Genomic DNA, 26,959 nt, shown 5'->3' on the forward strand with positions numbered 1-26,959 from the left:
GAATTTATCTCTTTTCTCTCATCTTGCTGATGAAATTATTTGGTTGAAATGTGAGCAGTTGCATGATTCCCACAAAGTCTGTGTGGAACTCTCTAGTGCAGTGGTTCCCAATCTTTTTAATGCCGCACCCCCAACCGGTTGTAAGTCGAGGACTACTCAACTGGTGCAGCACCCTTTGCAGAATGGGACTTTTGGCGGGCTCAGTAGGGCAGAGACAGCCTGGACAATTCCGATTGGCTTTTTTTTTTATTGAAAATTTTTAAGTTTTACAAAAAAATTCCCTTCCCCAAACCCTCCCAACTCTCCCCTACTCTCCCCCGACCTTCCCAGAGCTGAATACAGGCTTAATTAAAAAAAATTTTAAAAAATCTTAAGACACATATAAACCATCTAAATACATTAATTAAACAAATTATAAAATAGTTAACAACAATATATATATATAAAAAAAATACAAGAAAGAAAAAAGAAACAGAAGAAGAAAAAATCAAATAAAAAAAGAAAAATAAAAAAATAAAAAAATGTCTTTAAATTATCTTAAATTTTAAATATAAGTTATTCAAAAACTAAATAATATTTTCTTGTGTTAAATCTTCCAAAGATTTTAATTGCCAGTTTTTACCATCCCATCTAAGTAATTGTGCATAAGAAACACTAACCATCTTAACTCCTCTCCTTATCCCTTCTATCGCATGCCATGGTATAGCCCATAGTGGAATTTTAAAATCACTTCTATAATATTTCTTCCAAACCCGAAGTAAAGAAATCCTTATAATGTGAGATTTAAAAACCCTATCAACCTTTTTATTAAAAATTAAATAGGCATGCCATCCAAAGAATAAATCCCAACCCTCCAAGAGGAGTACCTCTACATTTGTTAAATTAACCCAATCACTAATTAATGTTAGCAGCATCATAATACAATTTCAAATTCGGTACCTTGAGTCCACCTCTCTCACGAATATCTTGTATAATTTTAAGTTTTACTCTTGGTTTTTTCCCTGCCCAGATAAATTTATTGATACCTTTCTGCCATTCATTTAAATTAACCTCATTCTTTAAAATGGGTATCATTTGAAATAAAAAAAGAAACTTTGGCAGAACATTCATTTTAATCGCTGCAATTCTCCCCAAAAGAGTTAATTGCAGCTTCTCCCAATTTTCCAAATCTCTTTGTATTTTGACCCACAGCCTTTCATAATTATTTTTATACAATTTTGCATTAGAAACAGATAAAATAACCCCCAAATATTTTACCTTATTAACAACCTCGAAATCTGTCAACCTAACCAAGGTCTCCTTGTCCATTAGCATTCCATGTCAGGAGCTAGGTTACCATCTCCCTTGACCAAAAGCCTGGAGAAGACTGCTTGAAGATCTGCCATTGAAGAATGTACTGCAGAGCTCTTGGGTCTTGCTCCTCCCACAGGCACCGAAGCAAATTCTTGTAGAACTTCTTTAACTTCTTTCTTCTGTTGTTCCTTTTCCTTACGTCTGTGGGCTGCCCGAGTCATTCTTTGCTCTTTGATCTCTGCTTGTTGCAACCACTCAGCCTGTGATTTTCCAACATCCATCAATACTACTTCTTCAGACTGCTGTTCCAAGACTTTCTGCATCATAGGTGGTGATGAGCCTGCTCCCAGGACCGACTTATAAAACTCCTTTGCTTTAGAAACAGTGTTAAGTCTATAGCGCGTCCCCGCATGACTCACCATGATACCCATCGGAATCTCCCATCTGAATGGCATCAATCTTTTTTTAAATTCATTGGCTAAAAAAGAAAACTCTTTTCTTCTTCTTAAAATTTTAGATGGAATCTCCTTTAAAATAATGACATCTTGAGCAGCAATCTGAAACCTCTTATTATAAAAAGCTTGTATAATTTCATTATGCAGAGATCTCTTCCCAAAATAGATTACCACATCTCTTGGCAGGTTTCTTTGCTTTGCAACCCAAGAGTTAACTCTAAATATTTTTTCAATTTCTCTAAATATTTCCTCCTTCTCTCTATCCAGAATAGCAGCAAAGTCATTTACTACAATCTCTCTCAAGTCTTGTTGCATGTCTTCTCTCAGCCCCCTGATTCTTAAAGCATATTCCATTTCTCTATATTGAGACATAACAATATCATCTTGTGAAATTTCCATCTTTTTTTCCATGCCTTCAAATTTATCTTCCAAAATCTCCACCTTGTTTGCAACTTCTTCCACTCTAGAGTCCAGCTTCTCAACCACAGAAGCAAGTCCTGTTAAAGCCATAACTATATCTTGCCTCAAAATAATATTATTCTCCACTAAAAGCTCTTTCACTTCCCCTCTAATTTGAGATACAGCATTTCCCATTATGTCTTGCATATCTTTTACCGTTACTGCTGGCAAAGGAGGAGAAGGTGGTGGTGTAGCTTTAGGTTGTTGTACTGGTAAGATCGCAGGAGAAGAAGCCACCTTAGATACTGTAGATGTTGCTTGCCGCTTTGAAGCCATTTTCAAAAAGAAAAAGTTTTATTTCTTCTTTCCTCCTTCTTTAAAAAAAGAAATAAAAAATACAAAAAAAGAAAAATCCCTTAAAAGAAAAAAAAAGATAGCAAAAGAGAGTCTAACAAAAAAGAATCTTCCCAAAACACAAATCCACCTTAAGAAAAAATTAAAAAAAAGAACAATCTAGTCCATTACATTCCGTTTCACTCGCTTTTTTTAAAAAAAACTTTCCGATTGCCATTTTACTTTCACTCTCACAAAAGGAAAAAAAAGAGAAAAAAGAAGGGAAATAAAAATCAACCTTTCAAACTAAAGTCCAAATAAAATCCAATAAAAAAATCCTTTATCCAGCTCTGTCTGCTTTTAAAAGTAACTCACCCGGTCTCTTTAAGCGCGGAGGTGGGAGGGACAAAGACAGCTGGGAGGCGGAGGCAACCCGAACTCCGAGGGAGCACTCTTTTCACCCCCCAAAGAAAACTTCCTGGGGGGTCTCAGAGGCTCTACCTCTATTCAGGTGATACTCCCCTCCCCCCCTTTGCCCAGGAGGGAGGTTTTGAGCCGCGGAACAGCTGGTCCGTGCTGTTCTCTGCGGTTCTAACGCTTTCCCAGGAGGACGGCTACAAAGTAGCCGCCATCATCAACGCTAATCCACCGGAAGTCCCGATTGGCTTTTGAAAGCCAATAGAATTAGACTCTATTCAAGAGAGTCTATTCTATTGGCTTTCCAATAGAATAAAAGGGAGTAGCACAGCTAAGGAAAAGGGGGGAAAAAATGGCGGACTGCGTTGTTTGGCGACCTGCGTGAAATGGTCGTTCGACCCCAACTGCTCTAGTGAAATAATTTTTGTTTGAAATTATGCAGTTTTGTTTAAATTAGTTTAAATTTTTAGTTTTAAATTTCAATTTAAAAGGATATCTCCCCTACTGTCAGTGATTTCCTTGCAAGCTTAGAGAGCCTTCAGAATCTCGAAAGGCTAGAAGAAAAATGCCAAAGAATTGTGATGGGACGGATCAGGCTTTCCCAACCTAGATAAAAATCTGTGGATTGGGAAAAGTTTGGCTTAGAAAACTATGGAACTGTATTAATACAACTTGATTTTAAATTATATTTTTTATTTTTAACTATTTAGATATTATTGTTTATAAATTTTGTCCATAGCATGCTAGGTGTCTGTTTCAAATAAATAATTCAAAAATAAAAAAATGTTTGCCTCTTTTTTTAAAAAAAAAATGTTCATATTTGCATTATGGAAGATTGAGGATTTGTTTATTTTTGGCATAATGTTCTCTTCCCCTTTTGAAACAATTCAACTATCCATTTTTTTTTTCTTTCCAGCTCCTTTGTTGTAGAAAGGCAGCCTTGCATGCCTACTCATCCTCAGAGACCATTAGTTCTGAAGACTGGAGTACAATTTACAGTAAAGTTGAGGTAATTTGTTTTATACCTGATGTGATTAATGTATGGTGGTTTTCTAAGAACTTTAAAGGAGGTGATTAATTCCAAACTAAAGTAACAAGAAAAAAAACCTCCCTCAGGTCAAGTTTGATCCGTGAGGTTTACAAAAATGATTTCCCACTGCTTTCTCTTTATTTTTATGATTTCCTGGTTTAGCCAGTTAGGAAGAAAAACCTGCCACATCTTAACAACATACTGAAGAAAAAGTGCTTCACAATAGAATATCATTTTAAATTGAATTGCCAGTATTTTAAAACATGTTAATATCCTTAAATTACCTACATTTATTTGGATGTAGATTTTGCTGCAGGCCTGATTCTCTATTCTGCTGTTTCTGCTCTTGAAGCTATTATATGTCCCAAGTTCTGATTCTTAGGTTCATTTCATGATTAGCTTCACATCTCAAGGAAGAGATATGTCATAGATTTTAACTTGGAATCACAAAGGCTGGATTTTACAAAACACATGAAACTCAAATGAAACGTATTATGATTTAGTAATGATATGTAACCCTTATCTATATCATGGGATACAATTCTGCAACTATTTACATGAGAACAAGACTTATTAATATGTTTTTTACTAGTTGCATGTAGGATTGTATTTAATAATTGTGCAGAGCCCTTACCCATGCTAACTCAAACTAGGATTGGCTCCTGCAATTATTTTATAAGTGGAACCCTTTCAAAATATTAGGTTGGTGTGTACCTTGTGATTTTTAATTAAGTGGTGCCTCCTCTGATGACAGATGCTTCTTTTAATCTTGTAGGAATTTGAGCAGTACGGGAGGATACGTAAGGAAAATGCTTTTCTTGACGCGCTTAAGGAATGTGAAGATCATCAAGACGGAAAAAAAAAGAATATTTTTTCTTTATTCTTAATTTGTGTTGCTTGAATTTCCAGATTGCTGGTGAAACTTCAAGAGCTGAATTACAAATTGAAAGTGCAAGTTCAGTTTGATAAGTAAGTGATGTATTACCACCGTTCAGATAAATGGTCACTGATCTTGACTTCCACACTTGGATGACTTTTGCTTTGGTCTTCTTCTACGCTCCGTTGCAACATCTGTCTGGCAGTTAAGAGAACTCTCAATGATTTCCATTTCTTACAGTTGTACGGCTTTTATTGATTCTGTTACCGTAACTACTAATTACCTGCTTTCTTTGGTTGCTCATAAAGGGTAAATACTATTAATTTATTTTTTACACAAGAGAATCAGAGAGAAAGTCTTGAGTATGAGGGTTTGTAATGAGCTTTGAGATCATCAAGTGCACTCCGTGCCCAGTGAAGGAATCCAGTGCTACAGCATCCTTGAGAGGTGGTCCCCCAGCCTCTGTTTAAACACATCCATTTAGGAAGGATCTATTACTCTATTAACTCTCAGGGCATTGCTGAGCAGCTCAAAAAGCACTTCCTTTGCTGCTGACAGACAACTATGGTACCATGAGCCCATTACTTTGAAGAAACATGCATTTACCTATGCTTGGAAACCATAGCGGAAATAGTATTTCACTCATCAGTGTAACAGTCATAACTACAGACCCTGCTGCTTTCATTCTGATTGCAGTGAGCTAAGGAGCAAAAAAGGCAACCCAGAATAAGTGAAGAGGGTTGAAACAGAGGTCCTAGCTCTCACTTCTACTTCACCTGTCAAAATATACTTATTCACAAGCTGCAAGTAGTTCTTGTTAACATCCACTCATTCAGCAGTTGTTCAAAGTTATAATGACATTGAATGAGGGGTACATATGGCCAGTCCTCGTACTTGCAGCCAATGCAGCGTCTTGCAAATCCATAATGACCATTTGCAATCTTCCTTGTCGACGTCTGACAAGCAAAGTCAATGGGGAAAGAGTCACAAGTGGTGATCCCATGACAAGGGATGCTGCAGCTGTGCAGAATTTGCCTAACTGCAGCAACTGGGACTGCTGTTGCACGTTGGCCCGGTCACGTGAGGTTGTACCTTAATGTGTTGCCTAATGGCAGAGTTCCTGATCCCAATGACCATTGGTAAGCGGGACTACTTGTACTTCATGTGTTAGTTTTGCTATGATGATTTATTTGGCGAAAGAAATTACAATCAGTTGATTTCGGGCGCTTAACAGTGATGTCATGAGCAATCTCAGAATGAAAACTCCACTCTCTCAAACCAGCATATCATAGCGAAAACTGGCTACCCAGTCCCTCATCTCAAATTTAAAGCCGTCTTGAAAACAGTCTTCAGGTTTTCTGGGATATCAAGACTGTACTCGGGGCAACAAGTGCCATCATGTTGAACCCACAGAGCACTCTGTTCTCTGACCCATACCTATTCGACCTTGCAATGCTGGGATCTTAAGGAAGCTCTCGAGCTTCTTCAAGGGGTCTACAACAACTCACTGTGGCCAACTCACAGCGACCAATTCACCACAGTCAACTTGCAGCCAACTCGCCGCGTGGCCAATTCACCATGGGACAACTCGTTACACTAATATCAAAGAAATAGTACCGTATATGCCGCCGTATTAGGCGACCCGGCGTATAAGACGACCCCTGTCTTTGGCACAGAGTCGCATTCCTAGAATGTCGTCTTATATGCCGGAAACTACCAGTATTTCCGGCGTATAAGACTCGGCGTATAAGACGACCCCCGTCTTTGGCGCTGATTTTAGTGCTTGCGGAAGTCGCCTTATACCCTAGCATATACGGTAGAATAGAATCATTAAAGAAAGGATGCCAAAGAAGAGACGAAATGAAATGTGAATGAAAAAAAGATGATATAATTTTAAAATTATTGTAACTAATTGAATTGCTTTGTAACGAGTTGTCCCATGGTGCGTTGGCCATGGTGAGTTATCCCGCAGCAAGTTGCCCCATTCCATCTTCAGGAAGGACAGAATCACTTGGAATAAGTCCATTCCAGTTTGGAGAATATATAAATACATAATGGGCCAGTCAGTGATTTGCATTAATAGCAATTCATTAATTTATTTAAAAGTAACCACACTCGGTATTAGACATCAAATGCTTCAAAAATGACCCTTGTAGAAGTGAAAGAGGCTCCAACTTCACAGCAGGCTTTTAAGTGAGAATGATGCATGAACAAGCTTACAGAAAACTGTAAAACTGCAGATTTCACAGTGTCCTTAATCTGAGCAGCTGAGTGTGAAACAAAAAAAGTGGAAATGTTTCCAGATTACATAGAGATAACTTGACAAGCAGTTTAATGGAACAATTTGGGGAGAATGCTGTGGTATAATTGTGAAATCCCCCATAGAAAGATTGTCACTCGTAAACTGACTTTTTTTTTTCTTTTGCAGAGATGTCAGCGAGAAACTCACAGTGAAAGGGTATGTTCAGTCAGTTTGTGCCTGTTCTTGCATTTTTTGTTAAATATCAAAGAAGGTTGTGTCATTTGTTTTTATTGTTCTTGTTTATAGATTTAGAAAATTTAACATCTTGGGAACAAATACCAAAGTAATGAATATGGAAGAGTCGAATGGGAGCCTATCAGCAGAATTTAGACATCTGGTGAGGTGTTTGTGGTATTTGTGTGTGGTTTGATAATGCTGAAGTGGTTTTGTCTCCTTGCTAGGTATCTTTTTTTGCACTTAAGTATTGCTTGTTTTTAAAGCTATTTAAACTTGTTGAAGCCTGTCCCAATCTGTAAACTCTGGGTAGCACTGAGCAGAGTAATAATACAAATCTAGAGAGAAATGGCAACAAGAAATAAAAAAAAAACGTAATAAGAAAAATAACACCCCTGCCATGTACTCCACTAAAACAGCCAACTCCAGTTGAAAGAGCACTTTATCCTAGTGATTCCTGATTGAGACAAGGTTGTCAATTTATACTACAGATGGTTCTCTGACCATGCTTTTCATTCATGAGGACATGGGCGAGACGTTCATAATTAAGAGCCGTGGTGGTGCAGTGGTTAGAATGCACATTGCAGTCTAATTCTGCTGACTGCCAGCAGTTCGATTCTCATTGGTTCAAGGTTGACTCAACCTTCCATCCTTCCAAGGTCGGTAAAATGAGGGCCTAGACTGTTGGGGGCAAGATGCTGACTCTGTAAACTGCTTAGAGAGGGCAGTAAAGCACTATGAAATGGTATATAAGTCTGAGTGCTATTGCTATTAAGATTTGGGTTTCGCTCTGTCTCATACAACTTTGAAAAGAAATAACAGCTCATCCTTCTTTGAGTGGACTCAAAGATTCAAGTTCTCTCTGCACTTTTGTCATTCTTCCTTTCGTCCCGCTTTAATCTTTATGCTTTTTACCATTTTGTAGAATTAGACCCAGAGCGAACACTTTAGAATTGAATTCCGCTTCCTTGAATAGAGATCTAATAAATGGGGATTAATTTGGTTCAACATTCATTGTTTGTTGAATCACATCCACTCTTGTATTATAATCTGCAGTAGTACTAGTATCATTATAGTAGATGTTTTACTTTTTAAAGTAATCAGTTGTAAACTACTGCATTAGATTAAAAAATGTCATAACATGATTCTCTTAGCAATTTATCAGTTATTGGGCACATTCACAGATTTTTTTTTCAGTAGTCTGTCAAACCTTTGGGAACATGTATTACCTGGGGTCTGAAATGCATAGTATTTATCTTTAAATCATTCTCTAAATCAGTGGTTCTCAACCTGTGGGTCGGGACCCCATTTGGGGTCGAACGACCATTTCATGGGGGTCGCCAAACAAGGCTGTCCGCCATTTTTTCCCCTTTTCTTTGGCCACGCCCCTGGCACCCGGTGATGTATAAATGGTTGGGGGTCACCACAACATGGGGAACTGTATTATGGGGTCGCGGCATTAGAAAGGTTGAGAACCACTGCTCTAAATGAAAGCGTCTTTCATTCTTTTTGATAATTTACAAATCTGTTGTAGTTTAGAGATAGGTTGAAGTAAAACCAAAAGGTTATAAAGATATATTATTGCAGTCTGTGCACAGATAATCAAATTGCTCAGATTTTCTATATCATGACTTTAAAAATACTCAGCAGGTCTAATATTTATAAGCAAAAGGGATAGCTGAGATACTAACTTCTAGTTAAACGCTCCTGTAGTCTTTTTAGCTGCCGTGCATAATTCATGTCTCATGTGTGACAGCCCATTTATTTAATTTATATAGCTGCCCATCTCACTTTTATGTGACTTGAGGCAGCTTACAATAAAACACAACATAAATAATATAAAAAAATAAAATAAAAATACACAGCAGCCAGGCATGATCTAAACTTTCAGGAGATGGTCTTTAACCCAGATCCAGCACCACCAGGGTGGAACATATTTATCCTTTGAGATGAAGTGCAATCTTTTTGAAAAGAATCCAATTCACTAATATCTGCCAGTTCAAATAGTAAGAATGAGAGTTACTGTCACGATACTTCACATTCTTCTTTCTGCAGTTTAAATGGTTTGAAAATCAAAATCTCCACAATACACTTTTATAATACCAATAATCAATAAGATCATCTGTAATTTAGCTTCCTGTTAGAAACCTCTTGGTGAATCTCAGGCTGGTGGGATTGAAGGGGAATTGTTAAAAGTTGCCTATATAGTTGGAATGGTTTTGTGTGGGATGCTCCTGTGTGAAGAAATGGAGCCATAATATATGAAAGATAGTGAAAGGGGCTACACTGAATAGGAAGCTTTTGAACCATACGTCAAAAGCTTGAGTGGTATGTGGTTTAACCAAATTCTCTTCTTTTGTAGCAATTAAAAGAGCAAAAGAATGTTTCAAGAACTAATGAGGTAAGGAAAATATGCCTTAGCACTTCAGTGAATGTATTTAAAAACTCCTAAATCAGAATTCTGTGTTTTAGATTTCTATGCTGCAGAAACAAAAGCCAATAACTGCATCACTAATTGTGTAATAGCAACAGATTCACAGGTTCTTGCTTTTCAACCTTTCACGTCGTAGAACAAGGGTCTCCAAATTGCAACTTTAAGACTTGTGGACTTCAACTCCCAATTTCTCAGCCAGCCATAATGGCTGGAGAATTCTAAGAACTGAAGTCTACAAATCTTAAAAGTTGCCAAGCTTGGAGACCCCAATGCAGAATAAGGATTTAATCTTTTGGTTTTGAACATGCAAGTAAGTTAGAACAGGAGAGATCCCCAGTGAGATTTCACAGGAATTCTGAGGTCCATCTCAGGAACAAGATGCAAAATTTTAATACTCCAGATGGCATAGATAGGTGGAATTCTCATCTGAATTAAGGCAAACCCAAGATTTGGGCTATTTAATGTAGATATAAATTCTTAGTCAGTTTGGAATTGGGATTCCTTTTTATCCCATTTTAAAAATCATTCAAATTTCTTTAAGAGCACCTTGCATTAGTAGCAAGCTGCTTACACTTTTAGGATCAAGGTAGTTCTTTCTCACTTTCTTTGATACATACATCAAATGAAAGGGATTGTCCTTGTAATGACCCCATAGCTAATAAATTTTAACAAAGTAACTAATTAGTTGACCCCTATAGATGATAGAATGCCTTGTTATTGGAAACTGAATTGGTGCTGTCAGAGCTAGCACCTAAAGCAGTGGTTCTCAACCTGTGGGTCTGGACCCCATTTGGGGTCGAATGACCATTTCACGGGGTCGCCAAACAAGGCTGTCCGCCATTTTTTCCCCCTTTTCTTTGGCCACGCCCCTGGCACCCGGTGATGTATAAGTGGTTGGGGGTCACCACAACATGGGGAACTGTATTATGGGGTCACAGCATTAGAAAAGTTGAGAACCACTGCCCTAAAGAAAGCCCTAAAAGTCAATTTATTAGCCCAGGTTCCCTCTTAATAAGTTTCATTCTTCTTTCTAAGGTTCCAGATGATAAATGCTGCTTTAATAGTTTAGAAGGGGTTGTTTAATTTCTGAACTTAATTTCAGTTGGGATTGCATTTTTTCTCTTTTTATAGATAAGCTATTTTATAAATGTGCTGCAATATTAAAATAAAATATAAGGCTGTCAAATAGCTAAAATTAGTTAAGTACATTTAAGCTAAAGTTCTTCTCTTATTTTTAAGGGTCCTCTCATTGTAACTGAAGAACTCCATTCCCTCTGTTTTGAGACAAAATTGGAACAGAACGGCCTTGCAATTGAATTGGAAGTAAGTAGATTAAAAAAATTAAGTCATAGAGTAGCAGATCAATAACTTCATTTCAGAAGCATAAGTGGGTAATCTTTTGGTGGCCAAGGGCCACACTTAACATTTGAAGGAAGCTTGAAGATCACTAAGGGTGGTCATTTCACTTGTAGGTGACACATCTCTAATACAACTGTTCTAGGATTATTAACAATGTTTATTAGTTTCTCAGCTCAAAATACCAGGAAGCTCTGTGCTACCAATTTTCAACAGTCTTAAGGGTTTCCAAGGACTGCAAAACTCAAGGTGCAGGCTTTAGGGCCACGGGTTTGTTGATTTATTCATTTGCCCATCTCACATTTTTGTCTGTGAGCAGGCTCATACAGTAAAAATGCAAATGAACAAAACAACTGAAATAATTTTTAATTTGATTAAAATTGCCGTCTTTCTCATCTTCTCACCTTTCTCATCTCTCATCTTTCCTACTGCCTTCTCCTATTGGCATATTATTATTTATCAATTGTTTGTATCTGATGATTTATGATCTATGACTTATCACTCTGTTGTCTGTATGTGCACTGAGAGTTTATGTCCTGGAGACAAATTCCTTGTGTGTCCAATCAGGAATTCTATTCTAAAAACCATTAAAACATAACATAATCTACAGGAGAGGGCAATGCATCTTAAAAACAATGTTATAACCATTTTATGGGCTGCATTTCACTATCAAATCCCTAGTCAGACATAGGAAACCCATCATCAGACTCTTCCAAAGTCCAATAGGATGGGGCTGATCTAACATCAGAGGGCGAGCACCATGGCAGAAAAGGCTATCCTCTCAGATCCTGTCCAATAACATTCCTTATTAGACAGGACCCATAAACATGTCTCTTCTGTTGGACTTGATGGGAGAGGTAGATGTAACTGAGGATAGATAGTCCTCATCTGACCTGGCCCCATGCCATGTAGGGCTTTATAGGTCATTACTAAACAGTCCTCTGCATAAAGATAGTCTAAAAATTTTTATTCCTTTCCCCCTTGATGTTGCCTGTAAACATTGGGAATTGCACAGTGTATATTCATTGATATAAAAAGCACCAAAATGTTTGCTGCTGTGTACCATTGGATACAATATTATGAAAGCTGTTGTATTATGGTGTGTATGTCAGTGTTATACAAATGACAGAATGAGTTATTGTGTCAAACTTCTTAATGTAATTGGTGCCAATTAATTAATAATTATGTTTGTGAGATGATGCCATATTAGCAATTAGATGGTTAGAAGCAATTAGATGGTTACTCTTTGTTCATTTGGTTGTTTTCATCCATTATCCATTTCATTCAATTAATAAATGGAAACTGAAGTAATAGTGGCTGCAATCGCTGCTTCGCTAACGTACAGTCCTTGTTGCTGTATTATATGATGCTGATATAAGTCTTAAGTAAAATCAAGAAAAGTTTGGCATGGTGATTTAGGAAAAATGGGTCCTTAGTGGTTAAAGCAGACTTACACCTAAAGTCAGATTGTCCTTGCTTGTGTCTTGGTTTCGACAGACAGAGACAAATAAAGCAGAACTCCGAGGCTTACAAGTTCCTCAAAGAACATGTTTATTAGTTACAAAGTGTCAGCTCATCAAAAGTGAAACCAAGTCTGAATAGACACATAACAATCCCCAATACAAAGTTAAGAAATCCCATCCCTAAATCTATGCAAGCTACTACGTTCCCCAATACATCTTGGCGAGTTTTTTCATGAAATGCCCAGCCTTGGTTCCCACAGAAGAAAAGCTGTTTCGTTTATGTGTCAACTGAAAATGAGTAGGAAAATGAGCCACACTAATTTTCAAAGTTGACAGCCTGGCTTAGTGGATTGATTGGTGTAGGATGTTTTAGAGCTAAAGCCCAAAACTCTGTTTCTTCTTTGGGGCTAGACTAAAGGTGTTCACTGTGACCTCCTAATTAGTTTTCATTATTTCATTACTCTATTCTTTGTAGCTGCTGCTCAGATTTTTGGATGATGCAAATCTCTTTTGTTTAAATCCCGAATTGCTCTGATGATGAAATGACACTGTTGTATGTTGGGTGGTTTTCAGTCTGATGTCAAACTTATGTCATTCAATTCTGTTGGTTTAGAACCATAATTCTCCTCTTCTCTGTCTGGCAGTGAAGGATGGAATTAAAAGCCTAATATTTGGAGAAGGTTGGATTGAAGCTTTGGCTGAATTCACAGTTTACTTTAGTTATAAAGTGGTTTTGCACCCCTAGCTTATTCAAAACTATTTAAAAAGCCATGACCGTGTGATACAATATGTGAACCTAGCATTTTTTCTGCTTTTAGATAGAATTCACCATTTATGAATATTTACTTAACTTGTCTCTGCAATTTTTCCTTTCCAGACCCTTTCCCTTCCAATTGTTGTGATCTCAAATGTCAGCCAATTACCAAGTGGATGGGCTTCTATTTTATGGTACAATATGCTGATAAACGAACCGAAGGTAACTTAAGAAACAAGTTTTCTAAGATTGAAATTGCTAAGAATCACTGCATTCAGGCTGGCTCCCTTTAAAGCCTCCGTCATAAACGCTTTTTCAGGGAATTTAGTCTTGTTGAACATAAGGGAATTTATGACATTGTATATAAGATTGCACTGGAAGCATTTTATATCATAAAAATGGTTTCATCTTTGATAGGAAAATATACATTCTCTAATCAGATCAAATAGGTGCACTATTGCTTTTTTCTGTTCAGCAAAAAATATGGCTTATTACATTCATCTGATTATTACAAAATTGATGTTTATATGGCATTTTGAGGAGATACTGACAAATGTCTTGATTTATAATTATATAGGTAAAAATGGTTGTTTCCTGGAAGAGGATGCCTATTCCTACCAAATCATTTATATTTCCAAAATTTGGAATATTCTAAAATATTACAGTTTTTTGGGGGGGAAAGCCAAAATATCCCGGGTGTTTTTTGTTTTGTTTTTAGGTAAAATGAATACAGGAACCTTCCAATCTTTGATATTGTTTAATAAGAGCGGAGTTTTCTGATTTTGAAATTGCGTACAAGGAAGTATAGAAATTTCTACTGATTTTTTCTTCTTCTACAAATAAAACACAACTGTCTGATTACTGAGTGTTAGTGTCTGGTTAGTGTCTGGTTTTAGGCTTGTTAATACTGCTTGCTTTGGCATCATGGGTTGGTTTAGACCAGTGGTTCTCAACTTTTTTAATGCCGCGACCCCCAATCGGTTGTAAGTCGAGGACTACTCAACCGGTCGTAAGTTGAGGACTACTCAACTGATGCAGCACCGTTTGCAGAATGGGACTTTTGGCGGGCTCAGCAGGGCAGAGACAGCCTGGACAATTCCTATTGGCTTTTGAAAGCCAATAGAATTAGACTCTATTCAAGAGAGTCTATAAAAGGGAGTAGCACAGCTAAGGAAAAGGGGAAAAAATGGCGGACTGCGTTGTTTGGCGACCCCCGTGAAATGGTCGTTCGACCCCAAATGGGGTCCCGACCCACAGGTTGAGAACCACTGGTTTAGACCAGCGGTCCCCATCCAACCTTTCCAGCTCTGCGGACCGGTGGTGGAGGGAGAAGGGATGGTTCTGCACAAATGGCAGGCATGCTTTCTGCTTGCATAAATGGAGGTTTGTGCACTCACCGGCTTGTCCCCCACTTGTATGACCCAGTTTCAGGCCACAGCTCCAGGGTTGGGGATCCCTGGTGTAGATTTACTGAGTGGTCAACATTTCCCTTGGTTTTTTATGCAATCCTAGATTTTTTTTGGGGGGGGGGTCAGGTTAACAGTGCTCTTTGTAGCATCTGAGTGCTTGCATTTTGGGTGGCAAGGCTTCCTACTTAGACGTCATACCTCAGCCAATTGCAAACACCACTGTATGGTAATTAGATTGCCCTTCACTTGTCTATTGTTTTTTTTTTCAAATGATGGAAGTTAAAAATCGGAGACTTTGGAGATTGTCAGTTGGGAATGTCTCACAGAATTTCAGAGTACGACTGTGCTGATGTAGATTCAGATCCCATCTCAGTCCTGAAGCTCATTGAGTGACGTTCAGCTTGTCCCCATTTATTTGTTATTCCTTTAAAGCCTTTATATCCAGCTTAGTCTTCAGTCAGGTCTGGTCAGTTCAGTTTAGTTTTAAAACATATTACAAACATAAAACCTAACAGCAGCTGTTAAAGGTGCCATATTCAAGTGAGTAATAGTCTTTCCAGAAGACATTCCTAAAAAGTTGCTTCTGGAGGGTTATGGGTAAGGAGGTGGGACAAGCCATTCTTGGGCCCAGACACAGCTGCCAAAAAAGTTTACTTACGGAGCATAAAGTCAGTAGATAATCTGTCAACTGCCACCTCACAGAAGTGCAGGAAAGTGGAGATGCTACCTGAGCTCCTTGAAAGAAAGGTGGGGGATATTTACTATACATATCCTAATCTGCTTCCATTTTAGAATTTGTCCTTCTTCCTTAATCCGCCATGTGCAAGATGGTCACAACTTTCTGAAGTGCTGAGCTGGCAGTTTTCTTCTGTCACAAAAAGGGGACTCAGTACAGATCAGCTGAACATGATCGGGGAGAAGTTGCTTCGTAAGTGGCATTATTAATTCTCTGTAGAGTGTGAAAAACTGTGCAGAACTCAAATCATCACTTCCAGAAGCCCTCTGAATCTTCACTCTGCCTCTGGTTTTATAGCTAGTCCTTGATTATTCCTGCTGCCTCCACCTATCTTTCAGTTAGCCCAGGGGTAGGCAACCTTGGCTCTTTTATGACTCGTGGACTTCAACTCCCAGAATTCCTGAGCATGGGAGTTGAAGTCCACGAGTCATAAAAGAGCCAAGGTTGCCTATCCCTGAGTTAGCCTCTCATCTTTTGTCCATTTTGTAATGTGTAAGAAACAAGGTTCTTGCATTCTGCACAAATTTTTGAGCGATTAAACGATCAAAATGAAAAAGATGAAAATAATTTCAGTAGTAGAATCTCTTGGCTATATAGCGAAGAGGATATATGGTGATGAGAGGTTTTAGCTCTCCCCTGCTTCTTAACCATGTGGTTTTAATTTTTATTTTTATTTTTTTCGGATGGAGAATGTGTAGACCTCCTCTCAGGATAATAACAAAACAAAGTGCACAAGCCAAGGAAATGCTGAAGTGAGGATTCCACATTTACGAAACCTAAATTTCAAAATCATTTCCCATACATCCTTCACAGTCAATAGTGAACATTGCACTAATAATTGAACAGACTTCTTATACCTTTTGGGTATTTGGTCATCCAGCACATTTGGATGGGGACAAGTTGAGGAAAGCAGTCCTTAAGCCGTATGTTCCTCAAACCTTTTCTAGATGGTTATACCGTAAATGCCGGCGTATAAGGCGACTTCCGCGAGCGCTGAAATCGGCACCAAAGACGGTCGTCTTATACGCCAAGTCGTCTTATACGCCGGAAATACTGGTAGTTTCCGGCGTATAAGACGACGTTCTAGGAATGCGGCCCGGCTATAAAGACGGGGGTCGTCTTATACACCGGTCGCCTTGTATGCCAGCATATACGGTACTTAAAATTCAGAATACAATTTTTGCATGTGATTTAATCGCAGCATCGCATTCTACGTTGGTATAGTGTAAATGCATAAATGTCAAAGTGACCTGATGGAAATGTCTTGGGGTTTGTTTGTTTGTTTGTTTGTTTTAGCAAATGGATGTACTCCAGATGGCCTGATTTCATGGGCACGATTCTGCAAGGTATGAGTTGCTGTTCTTCAGCTAATGTTATGGAGTTTAATGTAACTTTAATATAAAGTACTGCTCATTGGATTTCTTCCTACTCTAAAAGAATGCATCTGAATTATTCTTGGTTCTGGCTGAATCATACCTGGGGTAAGAACAAAAATGTTGGTCTTGAATAGTTTGGAACGGTTATATTCCATCAATGTAGAGACACGGTCATAGACTGCTCCAATTTATGTATGCAGTAGTATAGTTTCATGTGATGTAGAAACCCATCCATTATGGTTTAGTGTTATGGCAAGAATTAGGACACTGACTTTGGAACAAATTAATGGATGGCAAAAGAACAGAGCTGGAATTGGAAGAACTCCTACCACAACTAACAGTCCTTACAAGCATCCATATAAACACTATCTGGAGGAGCACCGGTTTCCCAGCGCTTCCATGGGGACTACTGAATTGTCTTCCACATTAGTGGTTGCTTGCCATGGAAGACTATACCTGGAAGAGAAGCTGGTGTCCCGCTGGACCTCCAATGTGGCAAATAGATGCTTCCCATGACATGTCAAGAAAGCCTGTAATGTTTGGGGACTTTCTCAGGAGAAAGAAAGCTTGCATAGGAAGTGTCTCTTGCAAACTGCAAACAAAGGGTAAGAAAGCTTTTAGCTCTTACATGCACTCAGTGTTTTGGGGAGGTCAATTCACTGAAGATGAATTATCTAGGCCAGGGGTTCTCAACCTTGGCAACTTTAAGACTTGTGGACTTCAACTCTGGAACAATTCTGGAAGTTGAAGTCCACAAGTCTTAAAGTTGCCAAGGTTGAGAACCCCTGATCTAGGCGAGTAACAAAAAGTCTGGAAAAAAAAAAACCAACCAAAAACCCATCAAGAACTCCACAGTCTGTGATTCATTCTAGGGAACAGGGTTTGAAAGATGGAAGGAAATGAATTATGGGATAATGGAAGCCTTGAAGCTGTAATTTATCCATTCTAATAATTTGGGACCCTCCCCCCATTTCAAATATTCAGGAAAATAAGCGGGCAAATGTGAAAACACCAAGGAAGTGACAAGAAGTGGAAATTAAAAACGAGATATGCTAGATCGGTGGGTAACTTTTACCACCCCAAGCTTTTTGTCTCTCTTGATTTCAGGAAAACGTGAACGATAAAAACTTTCCCTTCTGGCTGTGGATTGAAGGGATCCTTGAACTGATTAGGAAACACTTGCTCCACCTCTGGAATGACGGGTAAGCATCTTTTCCTCGGGGGTCCAAATAGAAAACCAGATGAGTCTGGAATGATTTCAGTTGAGCTTCAGGGCATATTGAAGTCTAGCAATATTTACATTCAGCAGTGCAGACAAAGTGACCCACTTGGGCCCTATTCATTTTAAAAACCGTAAAAGGAAGAATCCTGTAGTACTGTGTGAACGGAATTCTTTTTCTGCTTGCTCGATGTGATTTCCTTAACTTTTTTTAATCTTCACCATACCCCCCATTAGCTTTGAAAATCTCTTCTTCAGATTTGAGGCTGCAAAGCAGATTTGGAGAGTGTAGGCAACGCTGTTGCAAGGAAAAGGAATGAATGTTCCTTCTGCTTTCTTTGCCCTAAAAGAAACTTCCTTGCTTATGGCAACTTAACCAGGTTCTTCTATATGAGTTTGATTCTACTTGGAACCCGTGGAGTTTCATTGTGTTATGCTCTGATAGCGCTTAAGAAGGGAGCATTGTTCCCTATCCCTGCTGCATGTAAAAAGGCTTAAGAAGAAAAACAATATGGGAGTTTCAGACTAATCTGGGATGGATTATCAAGTTATTGTCACCATTATAGTGTTTTTCCATTTTTTTTAAGAGCGCTTGTAGATTTCTGCAAAGTCTAAAAGACCATTTTTTAATGAGGTTAACAGCAATCTTTCTCTATCACGAAACCCACAAATGGGGCCAAATGCTTTTTTAATGGTGGAGCATAAAATTGTCAAGATGTAGGCAGCTGCCTGAAGGAAAAGTAAATTACCGAGCATTAATCTTGGCAGAATTCCCAGTAGCGACTTTAGTTAGAATGAAAGTAGAACTGTTACAGGGAAGTCCTCAACTTGCGACCACAATTGAGTCCAAAACTTACGTTGCTAAGTGAGACATTTGTTAAGTGAGCTTTGTTAGAGAATTTTAATTTCTCTATTGGTGAAAATTAAATCAGAAGCTGTCACAGTTGATTGCATTTAGCTGATTCAAATAACTTTATATGAAAATATTTACAATACCATTCTTCTTTATAGCAACATAGCTTAACAAAGACTTCTTAAAGAGACAGACTAGAGATAAACCTTGAGACTGGAAATCCAGCTCCTAACTCAATACTCTTTTGCACAGACTCAGTAGCACTTTCTTCCCATTGGCTGACTGAGTTACCCCATGACTCTTCCTGTTCATGAATATTCCAACACTCCTCCCTTCATGACAGGAAGAGACATCAGATCTATTGACTTAATACATTAATTGTGAAAAACCTTGTGCCACTAACTTAGTCTTATACTGTACATCATTATTTGGCAATTCCTTTTTCTTATATACCCACTTACAACCCACAGCTTTGGTTCCCTGTGGCAAAGTCACTGATTTAAATACTTCATGGTCTCCCATGGATTTCATCTCTTTATCCATGGCCTCCTTTCATCTTTCTTGTTCACCTTTTGGTAATGCCAACACCTCTTTATACCTTCTTGGCTCATACCACACATTGCAAACCTTTACCTTGCTGGCAGAATACCTGTCAGGCGGAATTCCTTTGTTACATCGCTCTGACCTACGTGGTATTAACTGCTCCTGTGTCTCAAGTCTTTCTGGCTTCACGTCTTGTTCAGCCTCTCCTCCCCGAACGTGGACATCTTCAATAATGATTTTTTCATCATTAGATGAATTATTGTCACTAAACAGATCGCCGTCATTAAGTGAGACATGCCCAGAATTTGCATTAATTCTGTCCCAATTTGGTTCTGCAAAATTAGCAGACCTTGAAATTATAATTCTTTTACTTCCATCGCTAAAGCAATATCCTTTTGACCCTGGCTCTTAGCCCACAAACCTGAGCTTTCTTGCCTTTTGCTGTCCCTTTCTTCTGATTACTTTTGGAATATGTACCCATGCAGTACTTCCAAAAATTCTCAAATGTCCCATATAGAATGGCATATGGAGTGTTATTAATGGAGGAACTCCACAGCCTGTTAACTATATAATTGGCAGTCAATATGGCTTCTCCCCAATATGACCTGCTCATACCAGAAGCCTCCAATAATGAATCTTTCATTGTTTGCAAAACACCATTCCTTCTTTCAGCTACACCGTTCTCTGCTGCTGTGTAAGGATTTGTACGTCTGTGTCTTATCCCCAACTGCCCCAACCATTGTTGGAATTTAGTTGACATAAATTCAGTACCTCTGTCAGTTTGCAACTGACACACTTGTTGTCTGTACCTTCTCTCTACAAAACTTACCCACTGTTTGAATTGTTGTAGCACCTCTGTCTTTGCTCTAAGCAAATAGCAAAATGAATACCTGCTATAATCATCAACAATTACCAGGGCATATTTTGCTCCTCCCAAACTGGCTTGCATAGGTCCCACCAGATCTGCATGGACCAGCTCTAGAACTCTTTTTGTTTGTCTTATGCTACATTTACTAACTGGGAATGCCTTTGACTTTGATGCTTTGCATACTGCACAGTCCAAATATGTTTTGCATCCCTTCAAATTTAGCCCTTCTGCAAAATCTTGCATTTGCTGCAAAACTTTAAAGCTTGCATGGCCAAGTCTTCTATGCAGAAGATGAACACATGAATCATGCTCTGCAACATTCTTAAATATATGGGAACATTGAACTTTTTGTCCCTGCAATACATATAGATTATCTTCCTTTATGCCTTTTGCACAAATATTCCCATTTCTTTTGATGAGACATTTCCCATTTACAAAAATGACCTCAAAACCTTGTTTGTCTAAATTAGACACACTTAACAAATTATGTTCCATCTCAGGTACACAAAGCACATTGGTAAACTTTGATTCCAAATATGGAATTTTTACATTGCCTCTTCCAATTACTTTTGCTTTCTGGCCATTTGCCAAAGCCACAGCTTCTTGTGCTACTGGAACAAACCTGCAAAATAATTCAGAGTCATTAACAATTGTTTGACTTGCCCCACTATCAATTAGCCACTTGTCTCTGTTGTTGCTATTGCAAACTTTTGCAACACCAAAATGTTCCTTTTGCAAAGCAGTCCTTTTTGCATGCACAAATGTCCTTTGCTGCAAATTGTTCCTTTGCAAACAGTTTTTTTTTTTTGCAAATGTGTCTTCGCTCCACAAATGTAGCAACTCTTTCCTTGCAAAGCTCTCTGCTTGCAAAATCTCTCTTTTGTTGCAATTTGGTCCGGGTCTGGAGACTTGCAGTCTGGACCCCCTCCTCAGGCATTTCTCCTCGTGGCTGCTTTTAAAATGGCGTTTTTCCTTTAAAGCAGTGGTTCTCAACCTTTTTATATGGCGACCCCCGATCATAAGGAGCACCGCGCATGTGCGGTGCCCCCATGCGCGGCGCCTCCCCATGTGCGGTGCGTATGCACGGCGCCCCATGCGCAGTGCATATGCACGGCGCCCCCATGCGTAGCATGCATGCACGGGGGCCGCCACATGTGTGGTGGCATGCGCAGGTGCCACCCCCATGCGCAGCGCGCATGCGCAGCGCCACTCCCATGTGCGGCGCCTCCCCCATGCGTGGTTTGTATGCGCAGCGCCCCCATGCATGGTGCGTATGCGTGGCGCCTCCCCATGCACGGCATGCATGCACGGGGCTGCCCATGCGCGGCGGCATGCATGGGCGCCACCCCATGCGCAGCGTGCATGCGCAGCCCCCCCCCACGCGCAGCACGCATGTATGGCACCGCTGCCCCCTGAGGGGAAAAAATGGCAGATCGCATTGTTTGGCAGCTCCCGTAAAATGGTCGTTCGACCCCAAATGGGGTCGCGACCCAAAGGTTGAGAACTGCTGCTTTAAAGCCTCAAACTTTAAGTCTTGCTCTTCTTTGCATTCAAATATTGCAGAAACTGTGTCCCAGGTTTTATCTAAACTGTTCAACACCAATAAAACCTTCTGGGACTCAGGGAATTTAATTCCACGTTGTTCTAAGTCCAAAAATAAACTTTGCATTTTATTTAAATGCTGTTCTACAGATTTACCTGGTTGCAAACAGGCCCTGTAAAGTTTTCTTGACAATTGCACTATATTGCATGCAGAAACATTCACGTGCACAGCTCTCAATTTCAATCAAATCTCCTTTGCAGTCTTTAAATTTGCAACATTTAGAAATTGATCATCTAAATTCAAGATGAGATAAGTCATAGCTTGATCATGGCTTTTCTGATCTGCAGCTGTAAATACTTGTGGTGGATTTTCAACAATATACCACTGCTCTTTTGCTTTCAGCAAACATTCCATTTTTGCCGCCCACACAATGTAATTCTTTTGGCCCAAATGAGGCACACAGCTTTCCTTAAATTCCATTGCAGCCATTCTGCTAATTCTGCCTTGTTCTAAACATAGGCAGTTTCTTCCAGCTTTAAATTACAATGCAGTCCTTAGTAAGCTCTGGACCCATAACCTGTTAGAGAATTTTAATTTCTCTATTGGTGAAAATTAAATCAGAAGCTGTCACAGTTGACTGCATTTAGCTGATTCAAATAACTTTATATTTATATGAAAATATTTACAATACCATTCTTCTTTACAGCAACATAGCTTAATGAAGTCTTCTTACAGAGACAGACCAGAGACAAAACTTGAGACTGGAAATCCAGCTCCTAACTCAATACTCTTTTGCACAGACTCAGTAGCACTTTCTTCCCATTGGCTGACTGAGTTACCACATGACTCTTCCTATTCATGAATATTCCAACAAGCTTGGACCCATTTTATGACTTTTCTTGCCCCAGGAATTAAGTGAATCACCTCAGTTGTTAAATTAGTAACACGGTTGTCAAATGAATCTGGCTTCCCCATTGACTTTACTTGTCAGAAGGTTGCAAAAGGGAGTCACATTGATCCCAGGATGGTGCAACTGTCATAAAGGTGAATCAGTTGTCAAGCCTATGAACGTAAATCACCATGCCCATGGGGATTGCTGCAACCGTAATAAGGGTAAAAAATGGTCATAAGTCGCTTTTTTCAGTACCATTGTAATTTTAAATAGTCACTAAGTGATCTGTTGTAAGTCAAGGACTATTTGTAGTTCCCTTGCTGGAATTCTTCTGTTTTCCCTCCAGAATCAAAATCTTTCGTGTACATGGGGGGGGATGGGAGTGGCTTTCTCATAGCTTTATGGTGCTGGGGCCGGTTTTTTCCTCAGGGACGAGGACTGGCATAGGGAACAATGCTCCTTTCTGCCAGTGGGGTCATTCAGGTAACAGTCCTTGAATATTTAAACACCCACTTCCTCCTTTCAGCAGAAAGACTCTGGAAGATCCTAGTTCTGCGCTTAAAAACAAGGAGGCCTTGCTTGAGATGAATCTTCTTCCCCGTGTTACAGGCACATCATGGGCTTTGTCAGCAAGGAGCAAGAACGCATCCTGCTGAAGGAAATGGAGACTGGGACGTTTCTTTTGCGGTTCAGTGAAAGTAGTCGAGAAGGAGCGATCACTTTCACCTGGGTGGAAGGACCAGCAAATGGTAAGCAAAACTTGGAGAAAAGGCCTTGTATTGTGAGGAGCCTGCCAATTCCCTTTATGCTGGGAGCTTTTGTACTTTAGAAAGGGAATCTTTGTCTCCCGACTTGGAAAAAAAATCACAGTTTAACAGGCTCAGGCCTGGTTTCTCCCAGTACGTTAAATCCCTATTAATTTCCACAGTTCTATGGAACATGAATCCACTTGCTCTCGTTTATTAAAATCTCATGTTCTACAGTATAGGGGAGTAATGCAATAGCATTCCCTTTATCTACTCAAGGTTGATGAATATCATTTTTCTTTCTATAAAATTAGAGATAACAAAATTTGGTGTATTACATCTTTCTCCCTCTCCCTTCATCTCTCTCTTATGTATTTATTCAGAGATAAAAAATCAATCAAGTATTGAGTCAGGCCAGAGGCCTGTGAGCTCTTTCTAGAATGACTGGCAGAAACCATGTCAAGAGCTCAACTTTCTTCCAACAATTCAGGCAGGCAGGCTGTCTGTCCTGCCCTTCTTTGTGCCAACAAGAAGGGCAGGAGCACTAGGAGAGCCCAGCCTTGTTTTTCTGGTCCTGCTGTGCCCCTTTCTGGTGGGATAGTGCCAGGTAGGGCATTCAAAAGCAGCTTTCAGATCAACAAAATGTTTCACATGTCACCATGACAATTTGAGTTCCAGGCGCCCTTCAACAGAAGATAGTGGATTCAGTTAAAAAAAAAAAAAAGTAGCAAGGACCACCTTTACTGAAGCAAGAATAGAAGTAAAACTACCAGAGGAAAAGTAGCAAATTAAAATCCACAGAGCGATTTAATTAATCATGTCATTTGAATGAGAATACTATTAGGCCCTGAGACTTCCCTAATAGAATATTGTATAGGAGGAAAATCTGTAACAATCCAAAATGCAGTCCTTAACGTATGCTTGTGCATGTAAAACTGCATAAATTCAAAATTATTTTCAATTCATGGTTGCCTGAATTGCACAAATATATGTTCAAGTAAATGTTTGAGATTGCAGTAAAATGCTGAGGCCCAGAGGGTGGAGGGTTGAAGATCTCGGAGCTTCTTTGTCAGATGTCCTCATGGTCTTCACACTGGCCTGACCTCCTGCATTAAAGTACCAACTTCGTTGTTCTTGGTACTGCCACTTATCTTCTAGATGCATCTTATTTAGGAGATTGAGAACCCCATTTGTAAGAAAAGATATTAGATTGATATCCTGTGGTGCCTTTCTGGCCATTAAAAATTCAAAGTGCAGAAGTTGAAATAATGTGTATAGAGTTATTCCCCAATTCTATAGCACTGAGTTTCAGTACGTTTCAGCTCTTTCTCTACCTTTTCCACCAGGAAGTTGGCCATCTCTCAGAATGTAAATTAAATACAACTTTAAAAAAATTAAAATAAAACTCTGTTGTAAGTATTAACATGCAAACAATTCAGTGCACAAGGATATCATATGCTGCTCGGATCACAGTAATACAACAGATAGCAAATAAAAGAGAAAATACAATGTTTTGGACAGGCCACAAGATGGCAGTGGTCTGCCACAGATGAAGTGCTCTCTGACAGAATTTCAGAAAAGATGCTTGAGAGGATTCAAATTATAGATTGCAAGAAATTTAAAAGAGATTATAAAGTATAAATCAGGAGCTAGGGAGAACAACGGTAATCCCATAATTTTCCCAGCCTCTATCCACAGACTTTCTAGCAGCTTCTATGCTGGGGAGGGGAAATATAGTATGGAAATACAGTAGAGGGGGGAGGGAACCCCTCCATTGCTCCAATTCTGGGAAAAGTTTTCAATAAATATCTACATTGCCAAACTTCTGTTAAAGCCAGCCCCAAATAAAACTATTGAAAAATATGATGGTTGTACTATATATTGAAAAAACTTGTAACATTTATCTTCCCCAGATCCATCCTTCCACTCTGTAGAGCCCTATACCAAAAAGGAACTTTCTGCTGTCAGCCTGCCAGATATCATTCGCAATTACAAAGTGATGGCAGCAGAGAATTTTCCTGAGAACCCACTGCAGTATTTGTATCCGTGCACTCTCAAAGATGTTGCATTCGGAAAATACTATTCCAGACACAAAGAGTGTGAGTAGTTGTCTCTCCAACCTGCCTTTTCACAAGAATAATAGTCTCATGTCCAGAGGGGCATGCTTGTGTGGCTCCATTTTTGCATACCCTCATTGACTACCTTAGGAATCTCAGTTTTCCGTGCTTCTACCCCCGAATCTGACAAAACTTCTTTGGAATCTAGACATGGGGGTGGGCAAGGAATAAGATAGATGCCATATGAAATATGCAAATATTCATTTGAAAGCACTGCATTGCATTGCACACAAGCTGCTGCTAGTTTTCGTTTTTAAAAAGTGGCCTTGGCTTATGTCTACCTTGAGAATAAATTACCTTATTACCAGAATTTAATCTATTAAGCTTCTTTTTTTTCTTGTTACACTTACCTAAATTGATATAGAAGTTGGGAGAGGTGTCTAGACCAGTATTTCTCAATCATTTTGCACTAGTGCTGTCCCCTCATGTACACACACCCCTCCTATCCGGGTTCCCATTACTGGTGAAAAATATTGCTACTTACATACTTGGCTTGCACTGTTGATCACAATGTTTGTCCCGTTTAAAACTTTCTTGAGGTTCTGTATTGCTCTGTAGTTTGATGAATGATTTTTTCAATGCAACATCAACATCAGCAGTGTTTGAGACTAATGGATTCGCTATCCAGGTTGGAAAATCTGCATCCTGCAGTTTCCATATCCTTCTGAAGTAGCTTCCAATGATTCACACACAAATATATCATCTTTCAACCCAAGACTAACTTCCGCCAAATAAAAAACTGGGCAAATTCCTGATGGTCGGTCAATATTGTTGCATGCAGTTTTGGTTTTTCAAGAAATCCTTTAATAATCTCTTTGCATAATGAAAGGTCGTGGTTTCTTCCCTGCAGTTGCTTTTTGAAAATACTATAAAGGAAAAATATATCGCATTTAGCGGAGGTGATGTTTTTGGTTCACTATTGAAAAATGCCCCACATGTGTCCCACAAATTAACTAAACAGTGAGGCAATTGCCCTTTGATAACCCCAGACTTCTGTATGCAATAATAAGTATTAACAATACTAGCAAGGGGCAGCTTCTTAACAAGTGTCATTCACAGAGAAACTGATTTTCAGGAGTATTAGGTGACCAATGGGTTGCTTAAGTCATACAGGTTTTCTAGAATGTCACATAAGAAGAACCAAAAGACAGCTCAATAATCAGTTATATTATTATGAGGTGCTGTAATGTGACTTCTCAGAGTTCAGCACAGTCCCTTGTCAATCAACAATTTGCCAGGGTCATCCTCCGTCTGCCAGGCAAGTAGGCTGCCAGTGACCCATGGTTCCATGTCTGATAATAGATATGGGACAGTAAGTGGTGCATTTTCTGGTGTCAACAAGACTCTATTTGCAGTATAATACATGTTGA

The 26,959-nt window shown here is 39.1% G+C and overlaps 1 protein-coding gene across 2 annotated transcripts in view; it reads left to right on the top strand.

Moving 5' to 3' along the window:
• The window catches only part of STAT1 (signal transducer and activator of transcription 1), a 44,934-nt gene that overhangs the window by 11,484 nt on the left and 6,491 nt on the right, over nucleotides 1-26,959 (top strand). For both annotated transcript variants that reach the window (XM_039321956.1, XM_039321955.1), the window contains exons 10-21: nucleotides 3,814-3,906; nucleotides 4,837-4,896; nucleotides 7,233-7,262; nucleotides 7,353-7,443; nucleotides 9,643-9,681; nucleotides 10,954-11,037; nucleotides 13,411-13,509; nucleotides 15,489-15,624; nucleotides 16,729-16,778; nucleotides 17,916-18,010; nucleotides 23,336-23,475; nucleotides 25,386-25,571. In XM_039321956.1, the coding sequence (XP_039177890.1) occupies nucleotides 3,814-3,906; nucleotides 4,837-4,896; nucleotides 7,233-7,262; nucleotides 7,353-7,443; nucleotides 9,643-9,681; nucleotides 10,954-11,037; nucleotides 13,411-13,509; nucleotides 15,489-15,624; nucleotides 16,729-16,778; nucleotides 17,916-18,010; nucleotides 23,336-23,475; nucleotides 25,386-25,571 (1,103 nt within the window). The remainder of the gene's footprint in view (nucleotides 1-3,813; nucleotides 3,907-4,836; nucleotides 4,897-7,232; nucleotides 7,263-7,352; nucleotides 7,444-9,642; nucleotides 9,682-10,953; nucleotides 11,038-13,410; nucleotides 13,510-15,488; nucleotides 15,625-16,728; nucleotides 16,779-17,915; nucleotides 18,011-23,335; nucleotides 23,476-25,385; nucleotides 25,572-26,959) is intronic.

This window comes from Crotalus tigris, unplaced genomic scaffold (assembly GCF_016545835.1).
Source record: "Crotalus tigris isolate CLP2741 ecotype Arizona unplaced genomic scaffold, ASM1654583v1 scf7180000023830.6690815, whole genome shotgun sequence".
In the NCBI taxonomy this organism is placed as follows: Eukaryota; Metazoa; Chordata; class Lepidosauria; order Squamata; family Viperidae; genus Crotalus; species Crotalus tigris.